At 51.5% G+C, this 15,637-nt stretch overlaps 1 protein-coding gene across 1 annotated transcript in view; it reads left to right on the forward strand.

Moving 5' to 3' along the window:
• The window catches only part of B3GNT7 (UDP-GlcNAc:betaGal beta-1,3-N-acetylglucosaminyltransferase 7), a 4,337-nt gene extending 942 nt beyond the window's left edge, over positions 1 to 3,395 (forward strand). The window contains exon 2 of the mRNA XM_011383706.2: positions 949 to 3,395. Within this exon, the coding sequence (XP_011382008.1) occupies positions 949 to 2,146 (1,198 nt within the window). The 3' untranslated portion in view covers positions 2,147 to 3,395. The remainder of the gene's footprint in view (positions 1 to 948) is intronic.
• The last annotated feature ends 12,242 nt before the right edge of the window (positions 3,396 to 15,637 follow it).

Consider the following 15,637-nt stretch of genomic DNA (forward strand, 5'->3'; position numbering starts at 1 on the left):
CCACACTTTATTGGCCTGCTTTTCCCCCTCCCGGAGCCCTCAGCCCCTTTGTCTGCAAAGGAGAGACCAGGACAGGCCTTCTGGGTACCCTCAGAGTGTGAGCTGAACAGAGAGGGGCCCAAGAGCTAAGGTCCCTGGCCCTGGGCCTGCCAGCACTCCTGGAAAAAAAAACAAACCTCTAATCTCTGCTTCTGAAACGGGTATGATAGGGCAAGGAGTGGGCCTGGAGGGGGGGCAGGCCAGCTGTTTCCCTCCCAGGGCAGGAGAGCATCTCTCCTAGTGGGACATTAAGAGAGGGGCCATACCGGGGGCTTCGGGGACAGTGGTCATACTAGGAGATGCCTTGGGCTGTTCTTTTTCATTGAGTCAGATAGATGGAGTTGAGGGGAGAGAGACAGACTTCGTCAGATCCCGAGTTAGAGCCTACTCCCCAGTGTGCCCCGCATATTACCGAGATCCCAGGCTGCCCCGCCCAGTGGTTCTCTGGGTTTGCACAAGGGTGTGAAAGTGAACGGGGCACCTCGCCTTACGCGGTGAACAGCCTGTCAGAGGCTGTCCCTGTAGAACCAGGGTCCCTGACCACACGCCCCCTGCATTGCCAGGTGCCTGAGACAGTGCTCCAGTCCCACACTATTATTGTCTTCATTTCAGGGGAGAGGAAATTATGGTCTGGAGAGGTTAAGAGAGCCCCTCTCAAAGCCATTTAGCTTGTAAGTGGCAGAGCCGAGAGTTGAACCCCCCGCAGTGCTGAGCTTAAGCTCTGTGGCTCCCTGGGCCTGGAGGGGGGGTGGGGGTGGGAACGGGGTGTGGGGGGGATTCGGGACCCTCCTCTGACTGCTCAGGGCCCCGGGACCCGAGTGCCCAGGGCCCACTTGCCCACTGGGCCTGCGGCTCCACACCGGGGCATTCATCTTCTCCTTTCTGCTCTGAACTGTCCCCCGCCCCCAGGAAGAGAAACATCTGCAAGAGCGTGTGCCTGTCCCTGGCCCTGGTAGTGGCCGTAGCAGTGTTCCAGCGCAGTCTGACCCCCAGCCAGTTTCTCGAAGGGACGCCGCCACCGACCCCAGAGCCTCAGGATGCCCAGAACCCCACTGGTGGACACCTGGTGAACCCCGATGACTTCTGGAAGAGATCGAAGGGCTTGGTCACCCTCACGCACGCGGCCTCCCAGGAGCCTCAGGCCTGGGACGTGACCACCAGTAACTGCTCAGCCAACGTCAACCTGACCCACCAGTCCTGGTTCCAGGCCCTGGAGCCGCGCTTCCAGCAGTTTCTGCTGTATCGCCACTGCCGATACTTCCCCATGCTGCTGAACCACCCGGAGAAGTGCACAGGCGACGTCTACCTGCTGGTGGTCATCAAGTCGGTCATCACGCAGCACGACCGCCGCGAGGCCATCCGCCAGACCTGGGGCCGGGAGCGGGAGGCGGCGGGCGGCGGCCGCGGTGCCGTGCGCACCCTCTTCCTGCTGGGCACGGCCTCCAAGCAGGAGGAGCGGGCCCACTACCAGCAGCTGCTGGCCTACGAGGACCGCCTCTACGGGGACATCCTGCAGTGGGACTTTCTTGACAGCTTCTTCAACCTGACCCTCAAGGAGATCCACTTCCTCAAGTGGTTTGACATCTACTGCCCCAACGTCCGCTTCATCTTCAAGGGCGATGACGACGTCTACGTCAACCCCACCAACCTGCTGGAATTTCTGGCTGACCGACGGCCCCAGGAGGACCTGTTCGTGGGCGACGTCCTGAAGCACGCTAAGCCCATCCGCAACAAGGACAACAAGTACTACATCCCCGGGGCTCTGTACAGCAAGAGCAACTACCCCCCCTACGCCGGCGGAGGTGGCTTCCTGATGGCCGGCTGCCTGGCCCGGCGCCTGCACCACGCCTGTGACACCGTGGAGCTTTTCCCCATCGACGACGTCTTCCTGGGCATGTGCCTGGAGGTGCTGGGCGTGTACCCCGCGGCCCACACGGGCTTCAAGACTTTCGGCATCTCGCGGAACCGCAACAGCCGCATGAACAAGGAGCCGTGCTTTTTCCGCTCCATGCTGGTTGTGCACAAGCTGCTGCCCACCGAGCTGCTGGCCATGTGGGGGCTGGTGCACAGCAACCTCACCTGCTCCCGAAAGCTCCAGATGCTCTGACCCCGGCCGGGCCACCAGGGTGGGCTGGAGCCTGTGCTCTTGCACCCTGGAAGTCATGGGGCTGCAATTGCAATGCTGGGGCCTTTGGTCCTCTGCAGGAGGTGGAGGTTTGGGGCCTTAGGTGCCCTTGGGTGTGGTGAGGTGCAGGTAGCAGGACGGGGGACTCCTTGTGTGGACGGTCTCCAGAAAGTGGAGCTGAGGCCCAGGAACGTTTGGAACTGCCCAGGCTGGAGAAGGTCATCTGGCGAGCGAGGCCGCTGGCGGCCCTCCTAGCCTGGATTCTTCGCCTGGCTCCTGCTGCCCTAGCGGGAGGCCCTGGTGGCCTCTGAAGGAGCCCCGTGCTCAGGTCCCGGGGCTGGGCCTCGCCCTGGATGGCTCCGTGGCTGCCTTCTCTTTTCACAGGGAAGATTCTTCTCCCATGAAACGCCTCGGTCTTCCCCTGGGCCAAGCGACCCTTTCAGGAGAAGTGCAACCCTGTGCAGGTTCACAGGCCCCCTCACAGTCCATGTCCCTGGTCTCCTGGAGACAGAGCCTCCGAAGACGCTCAGCACACACGCCACCCCCACCCCAGCCCTGCCTGGAGTTGGCTGCCCAGCCTCTGCTCCCAGGTGGCTTCAGTCCCGGCTGTGTCCTTTGATGCTCCATCCGGCCCCTGTGTCTGGAAGCACGGCTGCCCTGACTACCTCAGTGATCCTCAGACCCTCTGGATGGCTGCAGCCCCCACTCTCACCCCGATGCAGGGCCAGAGAGCAGCGCTCAGACCCCTGCAGTCACGGCGCTGCCAGACCAGCCTGAGCCAGGGCCCCGCTGCGGCCCCACTGAGGCCTGGCTTCCAGGCCAGGAACCAGCCGGTTTGGCCCTGGCAGTGGACATACCTCTCTTAATGTGAAGTTTTATTTATGAAGAATTTGGAGGGAGAAGGTGCCAGGCCTCAAGAGAGAGTGGTGTTCGTCCCTTCCCTCATCCCAGCAGGACACCAGCGCCCTGGGCCCCTCTCGCCCACCCCGAGGGCACCCTCACGCCCGTGGCAGCCCCTCTCCAGAACCCTGCCCTGCTTCTCCAGGGCCTGAGCAGACCAACATCTGTCCTAGTGAAGGGACAGAGTGTCCCTCGTGGGCCATCCTGTCCAGTTTTAGGGCCCTTAGGGGTGGATGCAGAAAGATGCCACCTTCCGTTGCAGGGTGGAGTCGCCTGGGAAAAGACTGAAGAATTGACTCTATTTTCTCAATAAAATTAGAACCAGTTTTTTTTTCTGGTGTGAAACTTCCTGTTGCCGTTTCCATCAGGGCCTGTCTGGGGCCAAGATTGCTGGCGATCTCCGAAGACACAGCTTGATCCTTGTTCTTGGCGGGTGGGTACACAAGGACCCCTTGAAGGGCCTTACAGGGAAGTGAGTGCCAGGATTAAGGCAGAGGCCACCAGGGCCAGAGTCAAGAAGGGTGTTCCCTGGACTGGGGTAAGGGAGGGGGCGGCCGGAGAGCTGCAAGCTGACAGCGCATTCCCTCAGAGAGCAAGGCTAGAGGTGATGCCGAGGCTGATGCTAAGGGAGTGGGGTCGGGTGGGGGTATGCAGGGACTGGTGGGCTTCCTGATGTCCTTTCGGTCAACTTGGAAGCCGTGATAAGGCTGGCAAGCACTGACGCGGTGGCTCGAGGCATCTCGTATTGGAATTACATTGTGTAGGGAAACTTAGCTTTGGCTGCTTGACTCCAGGATGGGGGGCGGGGGAACAGCCACCCCCAGTAGAAGAGTCACTGGGGCTGTCATCAGCAAGCCAGCAGTGCCCTGCCTGCCTGCCCCCAGCGTTGCAGAGCGGGTCACATGCCCCCAAGAGAGTCACATTAATGGCTACAATGGGCCTCTGCTCCAGATGAGTGATGGGAATGGCTGGATCCTAATACAATGCAACATCTTAGAGCACAGAGGGCATGCGAGACTAAATGGACGACCAGCGCGGCCATCGCTGCCTGAGTCCTCGGGGAAGGAAGAGGGGACATCGCTGGGGCTAGTCCTTCCTCAGCACAGAGCCACCCAATACCTCCTTTCTCAATCATCTGGCTACATAATTTTCAGAGCCCCTGGTTTTAAAAAGTCAAGAATTTCAAGATTGTCACAGCGGAGAATAAAGCCAAACAGGGCCCTTCCGAGGCGGAGCCTCGTGACTGCAGAGGTCACGCACCAGAGTTGCCAACTCTATTTGTCCATCGCTCACCTTCTGATGCCGGGGGCTGCAGAAAGCACAGTGGGGCACGGGGGCCTCTGTCTTCCAGAGCTCCGCCAGCGAGGGCAAGAGCAGCGGAAAGGCCACTGACTTCAGCCCAGGTCGGGTGGAGAGGCATCCTTTGTTCAGCTGCAACTTCTAGAAAAATTTGCAGGCCGAGGGGAGGGCTGTACAAAGGGCCAGAGGGGAGAGAGGCAGTGCATCTGTAGCACAAAGGTGTACCTTTCTGCTGCGGCTGGGGCTGGGGCATGGAAAGGGAAGGCATCTGGGGAGGTAGGCAGGGCCTGTCCTCAGGTCTGCGTTGCAGGAGGGTGTCCAGATTTGAACCTGAGACAGAGGGGCAAGTGGCAAGGAGCCGGGGCGCTGGATGTGCACGCCTTCCTCGGCTCGCTGTGGCATCTCCAGCTGGTCCTGCTAACTGCGAGCACTAAACTCGGGCATGGGAACGTCTTCAGTCTCTGTTCCATCAGGGCCTTGCACCTGAACCCATGCCAGCCGTCAGCGGCCCAGACCTGGGATGGCAGAGGGCTGGGGGAGCCGTGGGGCGCCAGCTTAGCCAGCTTAGAAGAAAGGAAGGGCAGGAGCCCACTAAGGAGGCCAGTGTAGCAGGAACACCCAGCACAGGGCGGAGAGCAGGCTTCACCCCTGGGTCTCACAGCACACCTGCCTCTTGAAGGAGGAGTGGAGGGAGAGGAAGGACAGTCCAGGGTATGGACACATGCAACAGGCCAGAAGTGCAAAAAGCGAGGCATAAGGAGCAGCCAGCTGCCAGGTATAGACGGTGCTGGAGATGGGAGGGGCTGGACTGGGGCTGTCCTAGTGAGAAAGGCGCTCCTCGCTAGGAGTCAGGGTGCTTTCTGCAGGCATTCAGGAGCCATCACAGCTTCCAAAGCAGGGAAGAAGCAAGATCAGAGGGGGGATCCTAAACACATATCCTCACCCCTAGGCCCCATTGCGGGGGCATGGGGAGGCAGCCAGTCCCAGGCCTCAGGAATGTCAGGCTGGGAACATGGAACATGGCCCAAGGCCTCCCACTGTTCCCCGCCTCTTCTGTCCACTTAGCAGGAAGGGGGCTCCATCAAAAATGAGGCTAGTGACTGGGGGGAGAATTGCTGGGCGCTGCCCACCCCAAGCCTAACCCCCTAACCCCAAGCCTAACCCCTAATCCCAGGCCTAACCCAGCCTGTCCAGGATAGCCCAGCTGACTGTAGCCCTCAACCCACTCCCAGCAAGGCCTGGCCTGGCTCTGGCCCCCCACCTCAGCTGGCCCTGGATTCCTCTAGCTGCCCAGGACTGTGACCTGGCTGCCTGCAATGATAGCCCTGGCCTTTCGGAGGTTTATTGCTGATTATCTTGGGAAATAGACACAAAGGACATACTGTTAAGTTTCCAGAACCTTCGGGTATTTACGGCCTTGATACCCGGTAATAATGATAACAATTGCCATTTTATGGAGCACATTCGTGGTAAGCCCTTAATATGTATAATCGTTATAACCGTAACTCAGGGTATAAAGATGACTACATTTTAATCTCTCATGTACCCTTATTGGCAGAAAATGAAGGGGAGTAGAATATGACACCCCAAAATATGCGTCTTTGGCATAAAGATTATCTTGAGCTGGTTATTTTTGAGAAACAGCCAACACTGGAGAAGCTCTGAAAATCCAGTAGAAGTTATCCTTTTGTAAGGAATATTTACATTTATAAAGGAAATCCCCATTTGTAAGTTTCTCCCTCTCCTTTTCAGGAGAAGGGTGGCTCTAAATCACAAGAGACTGGTCAATGGAGAAGGCGGCCGCTTAAACATGCCGACAACCCCTGTTCTCAGAGCTTTTCCTGGTAACCTCCCACAGTTGGCCCCACCCACCAATACTGTTCATTTGTCTTCAGCTGGTATTTAAGGTGGCTTGGGCCATTTTGGTGGTGGTTTTTTTCCAGTTTTCCTGGGCATCTCCCATGTATACAGCAGGTATACACTATTATTAAACTTCTGTATTTCTCCTGTTAGTCTTTTATTATGGGGTGGGGTGGGGTGGGGGCGTGTCTCTGCTAAGAACCTGCACAGGTGGAAAGTTATTTTTTCCTCTCTTCGAAATCTTCCCTCTCCCTCTTGGAGCCCACGCACTCTCAAACAGTTTGGAACCTCCCTTTGGGCTTCCTTAGCGCAAAGAGGGCGTTCTCGGGGAGTCTCAGCCAGACCCTTCGGCGGGGTCTCTCCCTCTACGCGGTGGCGCTGTGGCGCCCGCAATGTCCTGGAGGTTTTCAGGCCCCCTTCCGGGCACGGGCTGCAGGGAACACAGGCTTCACGCACAGAAGTGGTCTCTTAGTCACCCTCAGCAAGTCAGCCATCCTTCTCCCAAAGAGCGGCAGCAAGATAGGGGTTCTGGATCCACGGCCATGCCACCCTGAACAAGCCTGATCCCGTCTGATCTGGGAAGCTAAGCAGCTTCGGGCCTGGTTAGTACCTGGTTGGGAGACCACCTAGGAAGACCAGTGCTGTAGGCGTTAAAAAGAAAAAAAAAGATAGGGGTTCTGGGCCCTGAGGCTCCCAGTCAGCTGTAGAGGTGGCTGGGGAGCCCCACCGACTCACTCGGCTGTCCTTGTGAAGCAAATTTCCAGGCCTGTCCTGACAGTAACTTTTAGTCAATCCCCAACCTGAAGCAGGTTGAGGGGCGATGAGTCTCAAGTTCTCCCCTCCCCAAGGCCCTGGGCTTCCAACACAAAAAGCTTCCCCTTCTCTCCAGCCTCCAGCTCTGCATTCCAAGGGACCTGGGGAAGGGGTGGCTTTGTCAGGCTAAGAAAGGTTCTGTTCTGCCCTCCCCCCAGGGCCAAGGGCACCCTGTCTGCCACATTGACATAACTAAAGGAGACCCCCTCGAAGAGCCCCACCCTTAACAAAGAAAGCCTGTTCCCAGGAGACTGTCCAGCTAAGCTGAGGAGCGGGGAGGGAAACTTCTAGAACCCCATGATATACCACAGCCTAGTGAAAAAATGGAGTCTCCCCAAAACAGGATCCCAATCATTTAGTGCAAAACTTGAACTGGAGTCTATGCTCTTAACCGCTTAGCCTTGACCCTTCGTCCTTGATAGTAACTTCCATGTGTATGGATGGATTTTTATTTGAAAGCCCTGAAGTAGAAAAATAAGTCCGACGAGTGATTGAAAATTTAGTATTTTTGTCCCGCAGAGCTTCCATTGATTTCGCCGGTTGAAAAACCAGTCTTGCCTCCTTTTACAATTAAATTCCTTCACGCTGTATAAATTTGTGCTTTTTATATGGAGTGGACCGGTTATAGCGTCTGCTTGCCTTCTCGAATAAAATCAGTCTTTACCTCGTGCTCATTTTTATATCTGTACAAATGATGAATTTCTTTTTTCTGAAAAGTGCACAAGAGCTTTTATACGGAAACGAACACAGACACGTTCAGGAGTAGAATGCAATCGTTGCGTATAACTCTAATACAAAAACTTGCATCTTGGAATATGTTCACCTTCCAGATGAGTCTGGAGCTCAAGGCTTCCCGGAGCGGCTCAGCCCCGCGACTCGTGTGAAAAAGCCTTCAAGGAAGCTTTGAAAAAATGTTTGCTTCCAGATCCCAGTCTGGGCAGGTTACCCCCGACGTCGGGGTGGGCGCGAGTCTAGGTGTTTTAAACAGCCGCCCAGGTGACTCGGACTCGCGCCCGATTTTTGTCCTGAGCGGCCGGCCGAATCCAGCAGGAATGCCGGGAATTCCTGCCCCCGCCCCCAGGCTGGGCAGCAGCCCCCAGGGGCTTGACATCCGGGGCAGAAAGGAGTTGTAGGAGGGTGCGGGCATCCGAGAGCGATCAGCCTAGCCCGCGACCCTTAGGCCATCACTGAATCCTTGGGCTTTAGCGGGGACAGTCGCGCTTTGCCCTCGGGGTGAAGGTCGGAGGCAGGGCGTGGTGGGACCTACGGGATCCCAGGGGCCTGGGCAGGAGTGCGGGGTGCGGCGTCGCAGGGTCCGAACCCCCAAGCGCAGCGCCTGCCAGCGGGACCTGCCTGCAGGACCTACCTGCGGGACCTACCTGCGGGACCTACCTGCGGGCCCTCGCCGCTCGGCCGTGGCGGGAACAGGGCGGCTCCCAGACCCGGCTGGACCGGCTCCGGCGAGGCGGGCAGGGGACCGGGCCCCCGCGAAGATCAGGGGCGCGGGGCCGGGCCGGAAGGCTGGAGGAGTGCCCGGTACTGTGCAATCCCAGGCGAGGGCAGGGAGCGCCCCCAACTGACCACGTAGGACATGGCAACAGCAAGACGATTTGAACGGGTTATGTGAAATCTGTAACTTGCATTCCTTGTACCCCGAGTCACCCACGTTAATTAAGGTTATGAGTGCCTCAGAAATGCTGGCAAACTCCACACCAAACTGTTCCACAGGAATAGGATTCCGGGGGCTTTATTCTTTTCTTTTGGCTTATCTATGTAAAGAAGGCTTTCTAAGATCGCGTGTATCACCAGTTGAGGGATATAGTTGGGGAGATAGAAGTGTGTCAGGATCCGGACAGACATGGCCTTGGTGGGGGCGAGTTGGCTTTGAGGCCCTCAGAGTCACTTAGGGAGGCTCTTTCAGGGGAAGGAGGAATGGTTTTTATTTTATCCACCAAGGAGATGAGGGTAGCCCCTTCCGGCTGACAGAAATGGCTGTGGCCAGCCCACCCCCACAGGCCTTCTGAAGTCCTAAGAAAGCCTTAGATATCTGGAAATTGTTGCTGTCGTATTGTTCAGTATCTGAGCTCTCATAGGCAAATGACACAATAATCCACTTTTTATAAAAGCCAATATATAGCCAACATTGGTTAGAATATATTTAGTTGCAAGTGACATAAAACTCAGCTCAAACTGTTTGAAACTTTAAAGGGGATTTGACAGCTCAGCTTGCTTGAGTGAAAGGCCAAGGGCAGCTGCCTTCAGGATTGGTCTGAGTGAGCTGCTCATCCAGGATTTACATAGAAAGCAGTTGCCTCACTTGCCTGAGCTGTCTGGCTGCAAGTGATGGGTTGAAGTCTGTGCTCAGGCTGCTGGGCTGCAAAAGCTGCACATTAACCACTGCTGGGAACCCGTGCACATGATCTGCAAGATTTGAGGTGGGTCTGGAAAGAGCTGACCATCGCTATAGCTGCCTAAAAGTTAGCTAAAACCAGCTGCCAGGTGAAAGGCCAGACTCAAATCAAATCAGCCCAGCTCATCCAGACTTAGTCAAACACTTTCTGGCTAGACATTTCTGTTTCTGTTTTTGTTTTTGTTTTTTTACACCTACAGCACCTGGTCTTCCTAGGTGGTCTCCCATCCAAGTGCTAACCAAGCCCCATCATGCTTAGCTTCCAAGATCAGACGAGATCGGATGTGTTCACGGTGTGGCTAGACGTTTTAATGTAATTTGAAGCTGTACTTAAAAAATAGAGTTACTGATCAATGAATGTGTCTTTTATAATGAAGACTTAAGAGCCATTGTGCATCACAATATACTCAAAGGTGTTTCTCCTGCTCCCTGAAACCTCTGCATGTGATGAGATGTCACTCCCCGGATTATGTTGTTTTATATGGCACAATTGACCTTAAAATAGGAAGATTACTTGAGTGGGCCTGACCTAATCCCATGAGCCTTTAAAGGAAGAGAGGTTTCTCTGGCTAGCGGCAGAATAAGTCAGAGAGATTCAAAGCAGAAGAAGGAGTCCACATGCTGTTGTTGACTTGAAGATGGAAGAGGCCAAGTGACCAGAAACAAGGGCTACTGCTAAAAAGCTGAGAGCGCCCCCTGCTGGTAACCGGCAAGGAAATGAGTGAGGCCAACAAGAGAAAGGAGCTTGGAAAGAGGACCCCTTCCAGATGCAATGCAGTGGCCAACACCTTGATTGCAGCTGGAGCAGAGGCCCCAGCCATGCTGTGCTGGTCTGGATGTTGCCAGACAGACAAAAGTAGTGAGAGTCCTTAACGTATAATCTAGACACGCTATCATGAATAAGGTTGAATCAAATATCCATCTGTACTACACACAGCTTGTAACTTCCTTTTGCACATGAAATTTTTACCATATATGTATATTAGAAAGAAAGAAAATATCAAGTATCTCCCAAAGCAGAAACTGGACAGGCTGAACTCTACATCCACAATATAATAAGCCAGAAATTACCCACAAAAGTAAACCAAACAACAAGAACAATGACAATAAGCTTAGCCTCTTTCTTAAAAAACTGTTGGAAAAAAAAAACTGTCGAGTCAAAAAGAAAATAAAAACTATAATGGTGCATTGTATTGAAATCAGGGATACCGCATAATTAAATTTGTGGGGATAATGCCAATTTACCTCATCATGACTTCGAGGGTGTTACATGTTAGGCCTTGACTCTAAAACAAGGGCTGTTGAATATTGTGAAATTTAACAACTTTAAATGCATTAATTACTTTAAGAAAAAAAAAAAATCTGACCTAATATTTCCACTCAGATATTTCAGGGAAAAAACTTTAAAACAGACTAAAGCAAAGCCAGAAAAAGGAAATAAGACAGATATAATAAAGATGAAAGTTGGATGTAATGAATTTGAAAGCGGTAGAATTAATAAATAAATCCAAAAGAAGATTCTTTAACAAAAACAACAAAAGGATTGAGATAGCTGGACCTATGCCAAATTCAATTAAAGCAAAGAAATGGGAAATATAATAAGTATGTTGATGTAAATAATGCAGATTAAAATGTAAAATTATAAGAATTATAATTCTCATATGAATGGATTTTAAAATCTTATTGAAAGTTATGGTTCAAATTAATTAACAAGAGAAATAGACTCAAAAAGAAAACTCATCTGCTCCCATAAGCGAGGAAGAATTTGAAAGTGTTTTCGAAGAAATCAACTTCCTGGAGTCTCTGGAAACTTTTCGGTCAGTAAACTCTTTCGGATTCTCAAGAAACAACTCGTGTCAGCCTATGTAACCTATTTCTGACATGGAAAACTTATTTTACGAAGTTAGCGTAACCCAGGTCCCAAGCCAAGCAAATAGAGCACAGCCGAATTCCCGTATCATACACTCAGACCGGCCTTCCGTCTCCTGGTCTTTGAGCCTTCAGGTATTTGGTTTCCCATTTGTCCCTAAATCCTATTGATCAATAGTCCCCCTTGTCAAAAACAGACCAAGTCTTCACTTTGCAGAATTATCTCTAGGACCTTCTAAGGGGCTTGTTTCCTGGATAATTACCACAGCTGGGCTTTGCTCACTGTCCCCCTCGTCACTCTCCTTGACTTTCTACATGGATAACTGCCCCTTGCCCACCGCGCTGTGCCCACACGGCACCTCTAGGACTACGTGCATAGCTCATGGGCATTACTGCGCAGCTGTAGACTAGAAGGCCCCCTTGGGGACCTGTTGCATGCGAGAGCTGACTCTGCTAAACCTCGGGACACACAGTGAACAAAGGAATCAGTCCATCCTCCCCTTATGGAGATGGCAGCTGCTCCTCCCCATCTCTTCAACCCCCTCCCCGCTGGCTTTCTCACCAGCGCCTCTGTATCTGCACCTGAGATGCATCGCCCCTTCTCATATCTTGTTCTCTTACCTGGCAGGTGGATCCTACAGTCGGGGTGCTTGGATCCCTGGGAATATGGCTCTTTCTATTTTGCCACAAAACTTTCTCTTGTTCAGGCGGCAGTCACTGGTACCTGACAGAAACCCAACTTCAAACTAACTCAAAAAAAAAAAAAAAAGAACTTTTAGCGGATATAACACATCTCTAGGGCTTCAGGCATGGCTAGGTCCAGGTGCTTATCCATCACCCCAAGTTTTCTCATACTCCTATATAATTTCTTCTTTCTCTTCTTTGCCTCCTCCTCTCCCTTCCCTGGTCCTCAGGCAACCACTAATCTGTTTCCTATCATTATGGGTCAATTTATATTTTCTGAAGTCTTGGGGTGGCGGGCAGGACCCAAGCCTCAGCACCACTGAAGTTGGCCAGAGCTCCTCCCCCAGGGACCAGCTATCCTTTTGGGTTATGCGTGGGGGACCTGTCTTCCCCAGAGTCCTTGGCCAGCAGAGGGCCAGCTGCACCTCACTGGTGGGAGTGCAGGAAACCGGCAGCCTACAGAGACCCAAACTCCAGGCCTACAGCTTGAACTTGCTTCTGACAGAGCTTTCAAAGCGCCTGGTGGTGCAGGAAGTGCTTGTTTCTCGGCCCTGCTCCCTACCCGGGGGCCGACCTGGCAAACACTGACACGACATCTGGGTAGACAGGGCCTGCTTTGTCCCTGGGCCCAGGCTCTGTCCTCCAGACCTGTCCCGGCCTCCTCAAATTCCCTGGGCCTCCCCTTTAGCCATGAATGCTGCTGACAGTCACTGGGCAGGAAAAGCCACAGGAAACGATTTTACTTACTTTTTGAATACGTACATGCACATCGCACAAAATTACAAAAGAGTATAGTAAGGAAAATTTTCTTTCCCTCTACTGGCCCCCAGCTACCACACACCTGTCCCCTGAGGCCACCACTTCCACCTGTCCCTCTAGAAGTTTTCTGAGATGATCTGCATACAGGCAAGCACATATGGGACTATCTTTTTATCTTTTACACAAATTGAAGCACGGGAGGCTCACTGCCTTTCGCTTTTTCACTGAAAAGTGAATCTGAAAGATCATTTCGTACAAGTCCGTGCAGAGTGGCCACATTCCACTGGAGGCTGCTCCGTGTGCCATTCTGTGAATGAACCCGATGTCTACAACCAGCCCCTGTCGATGGACATGCTAGATCGATTGTCGTTAATATAATGTCATCCCCATCCCCTTTTACGTCTCCCCCGAATTTTCACAGTGCCTTTCCGGTATGTTCTAGGCTGAATTCTGCCTATAAGGGACACCTCACCAGCTTTGGAAGGCTGAAGGAAGTAGACACTGTTGCTCTCCAGCAGCTGTGGGTAAGCAGTGAAAATCATTGCTGGCATCATTGCTTGGCTTCTGGGGTCCCCCTGCAAGCCCCCCACTTCAGTGCTATAGGCAGCTGAGATCCTTGGTGACAGCTTCTGTCAGCCCCAAGTATCCTCCTGGGGATCAACTGTTTCAGTCCTGGGGGCATCTGGGATCATTGGTGACACCTTCCCCACTATCTCCCCACTTCCGGTGTCTTCCTGTCCCGTCCTCTCCCAGCCCCCCCCAGTGCTTCTCCAAGTATCTAAGTCCCTGTATTCATCTCTCTCTACTCAAAATACCTAGAATGGCTTCTGTTTTCCTGATTAAACCTTGACCAATATAAATAATACTGCTTAAAAAGAAAAAAAAGTTCAAATCGGCAGCTACAAAATAGTCACAGGGATGTAAAGTACAGCATAAGGAATATAGCCACTAATATGATAATAATTATGTAGGTGCCAGGTAGGTACTAGACTTATCAGGGGGGATCACTTTGTAAGTTACATAAATGTCTAACCACTATGCTGTACACCTGAAACTAATATAATATTGAATGTCAATTGTAATTTAAAAAATTTAAATTATATATTAAAAAAAAAATACTGCTTGCATAGCCTCGGACATGCTCACGAACCCACCGGCCACCTCATGCAGCAGACATTCATTCCTACAATTCATTCCTGACATTTCCAAGCCAATTTAAATTTTGACAGTGGGTTAGTCAGCTAGGGCTGCCACAATGAAGTACCACAGCCTGAGTGGCTTAAACAACAGAAACTTATTTCCTCACAGCCTGGAGGCTGGAAGTGAGGTCAGCAGGGTTGGTTGCTTTGGAGGCCTCTCTCCTCGGCTTGTAGACGGCCGTCTCCCCACTCTGTCCTCACATGGTCTTCTTCCCTCTGTGCATGTCTGTGTCTTAATTTCCTCTTCTTGTAAGGACACCAGTCATATTGGAGTAGAGCCAACCCTAATGACCCCATTTTTACCTGACTACATCCTTAAAGACCATATCTCCATAGAGAGTCACATTCTGAGGTACTAGGGGTTAGGATTTCAACATTTTGAAATTTATTTGAATTTTGGGGGCTACACAACTCAGCCCATAACAGACAGCTACAGCCGACTCACTCTCCAGAGATTGTGCCAAATCTCACGCCCTAGGGCAATTCACAGGGAGCCCCTCTTGCCAAGGGCACATTAGCAAACTTGGTGATCTTTGTCCATCTAACAGGTAAAAAAATATACATAGCACTATAGTTTTAATTCGTATTTCTCTTACTCTGAGTGAAGTTTACATTGTTTCATGTATCTATGAGTCATTTGTATTTTCTGAGAAAGTTTTGTTTACAACCTTTGTCCATTTTTCTATTGGCTTATTTGTCTTTTTCTTATTGATTTGTAGAAGAGTTTCATCACAGACATTTGTCTGATGTGCAGTGCCAATATTTTTCCATTTGTCACATCTTTCAACTTTGTTCATTATTATTCCATAATGCAGTAGTGTTTTTATGCAAATTATCCATCTTTCTTTTATAGATTCTAGGTTCTATATCATTCTTAGAAAGATCTTTCCAACTTTACGGTTATAAAACAGAATCTCCCGTATTTTCTTCTAGTACTTTAATATTTCACTTTTCACATCAATACCTTGGATCCACCTGTAATTTATTTATTTAAATATAAGGCATGAGGTATAATACAATGTTTTCTCTAAGCATGTGGTTATCCAGCTATCCCAACGCCAGTCCATCTTCACCAGTCTGAAGAGCCAATTTTATATACTGAATTCTCGTGTGCATTTGGGTCTATTTCTATGCTTCCTATGCAACACCCTATTTGAGACCTTCTCTGCTCTTCTCAAACCTGTGACTTTGACATCTCCCCACTTCTCATCAAATGACCTTGCCTTTGAGTTCACAAGAGCATGGAAGGACTCACAAGAGAGCACCTCCAGTTTAACATGGAAGACCCATCTTCCCTCCTCTCTAAGGCATCCACCTTCCCAAGCTCCTCAGGGACCACTCTCTCTTCTGTGGCCAACATCTATCTATTGCTCCCTTAACCCTTCTCAGTGGCCATTTAAATGGACCGAAGTCTCTCAAATACCAAAACAAATAAAAACGAAAACTCTCTTTCAACCCTATAATTTTCCTCAGCTACAGATATCTTTACCGTCACCCTCACAGCCAAGCTCCCTGAGAGTGTCATCTACTTACTGTCTCTGCATTCCCCTCTCCTGCTCACTCCTCAGTCCACAGAAACTGAAAGAGCGTGATGTATGAGTCCCTCTTGAAAAAGTGTTTAAAGATGCAGGGGTTTTTTTATGTAAGGAAAGTTCAATTCAAAAAAGCTGGACCACTTCC

The sequence above is a fragment of the Pteropus vampyrus genome, unplaced genomic scaffold (genome assembly GCF_000151845.1).
Source record: "Pteropus vampyrus isolate Shadow unplaced genomic scaffold, Pvam_2.0 Scaffold539, whole genome shotgun sequence".
Classification (NCBI taxonomy): domain Eukaryota; kingdom Metazoa; phylum Chordata; class Mammalia; order Chiroptera; family Pteropodidae; genus Pteropus; species Pteropus vampyrus.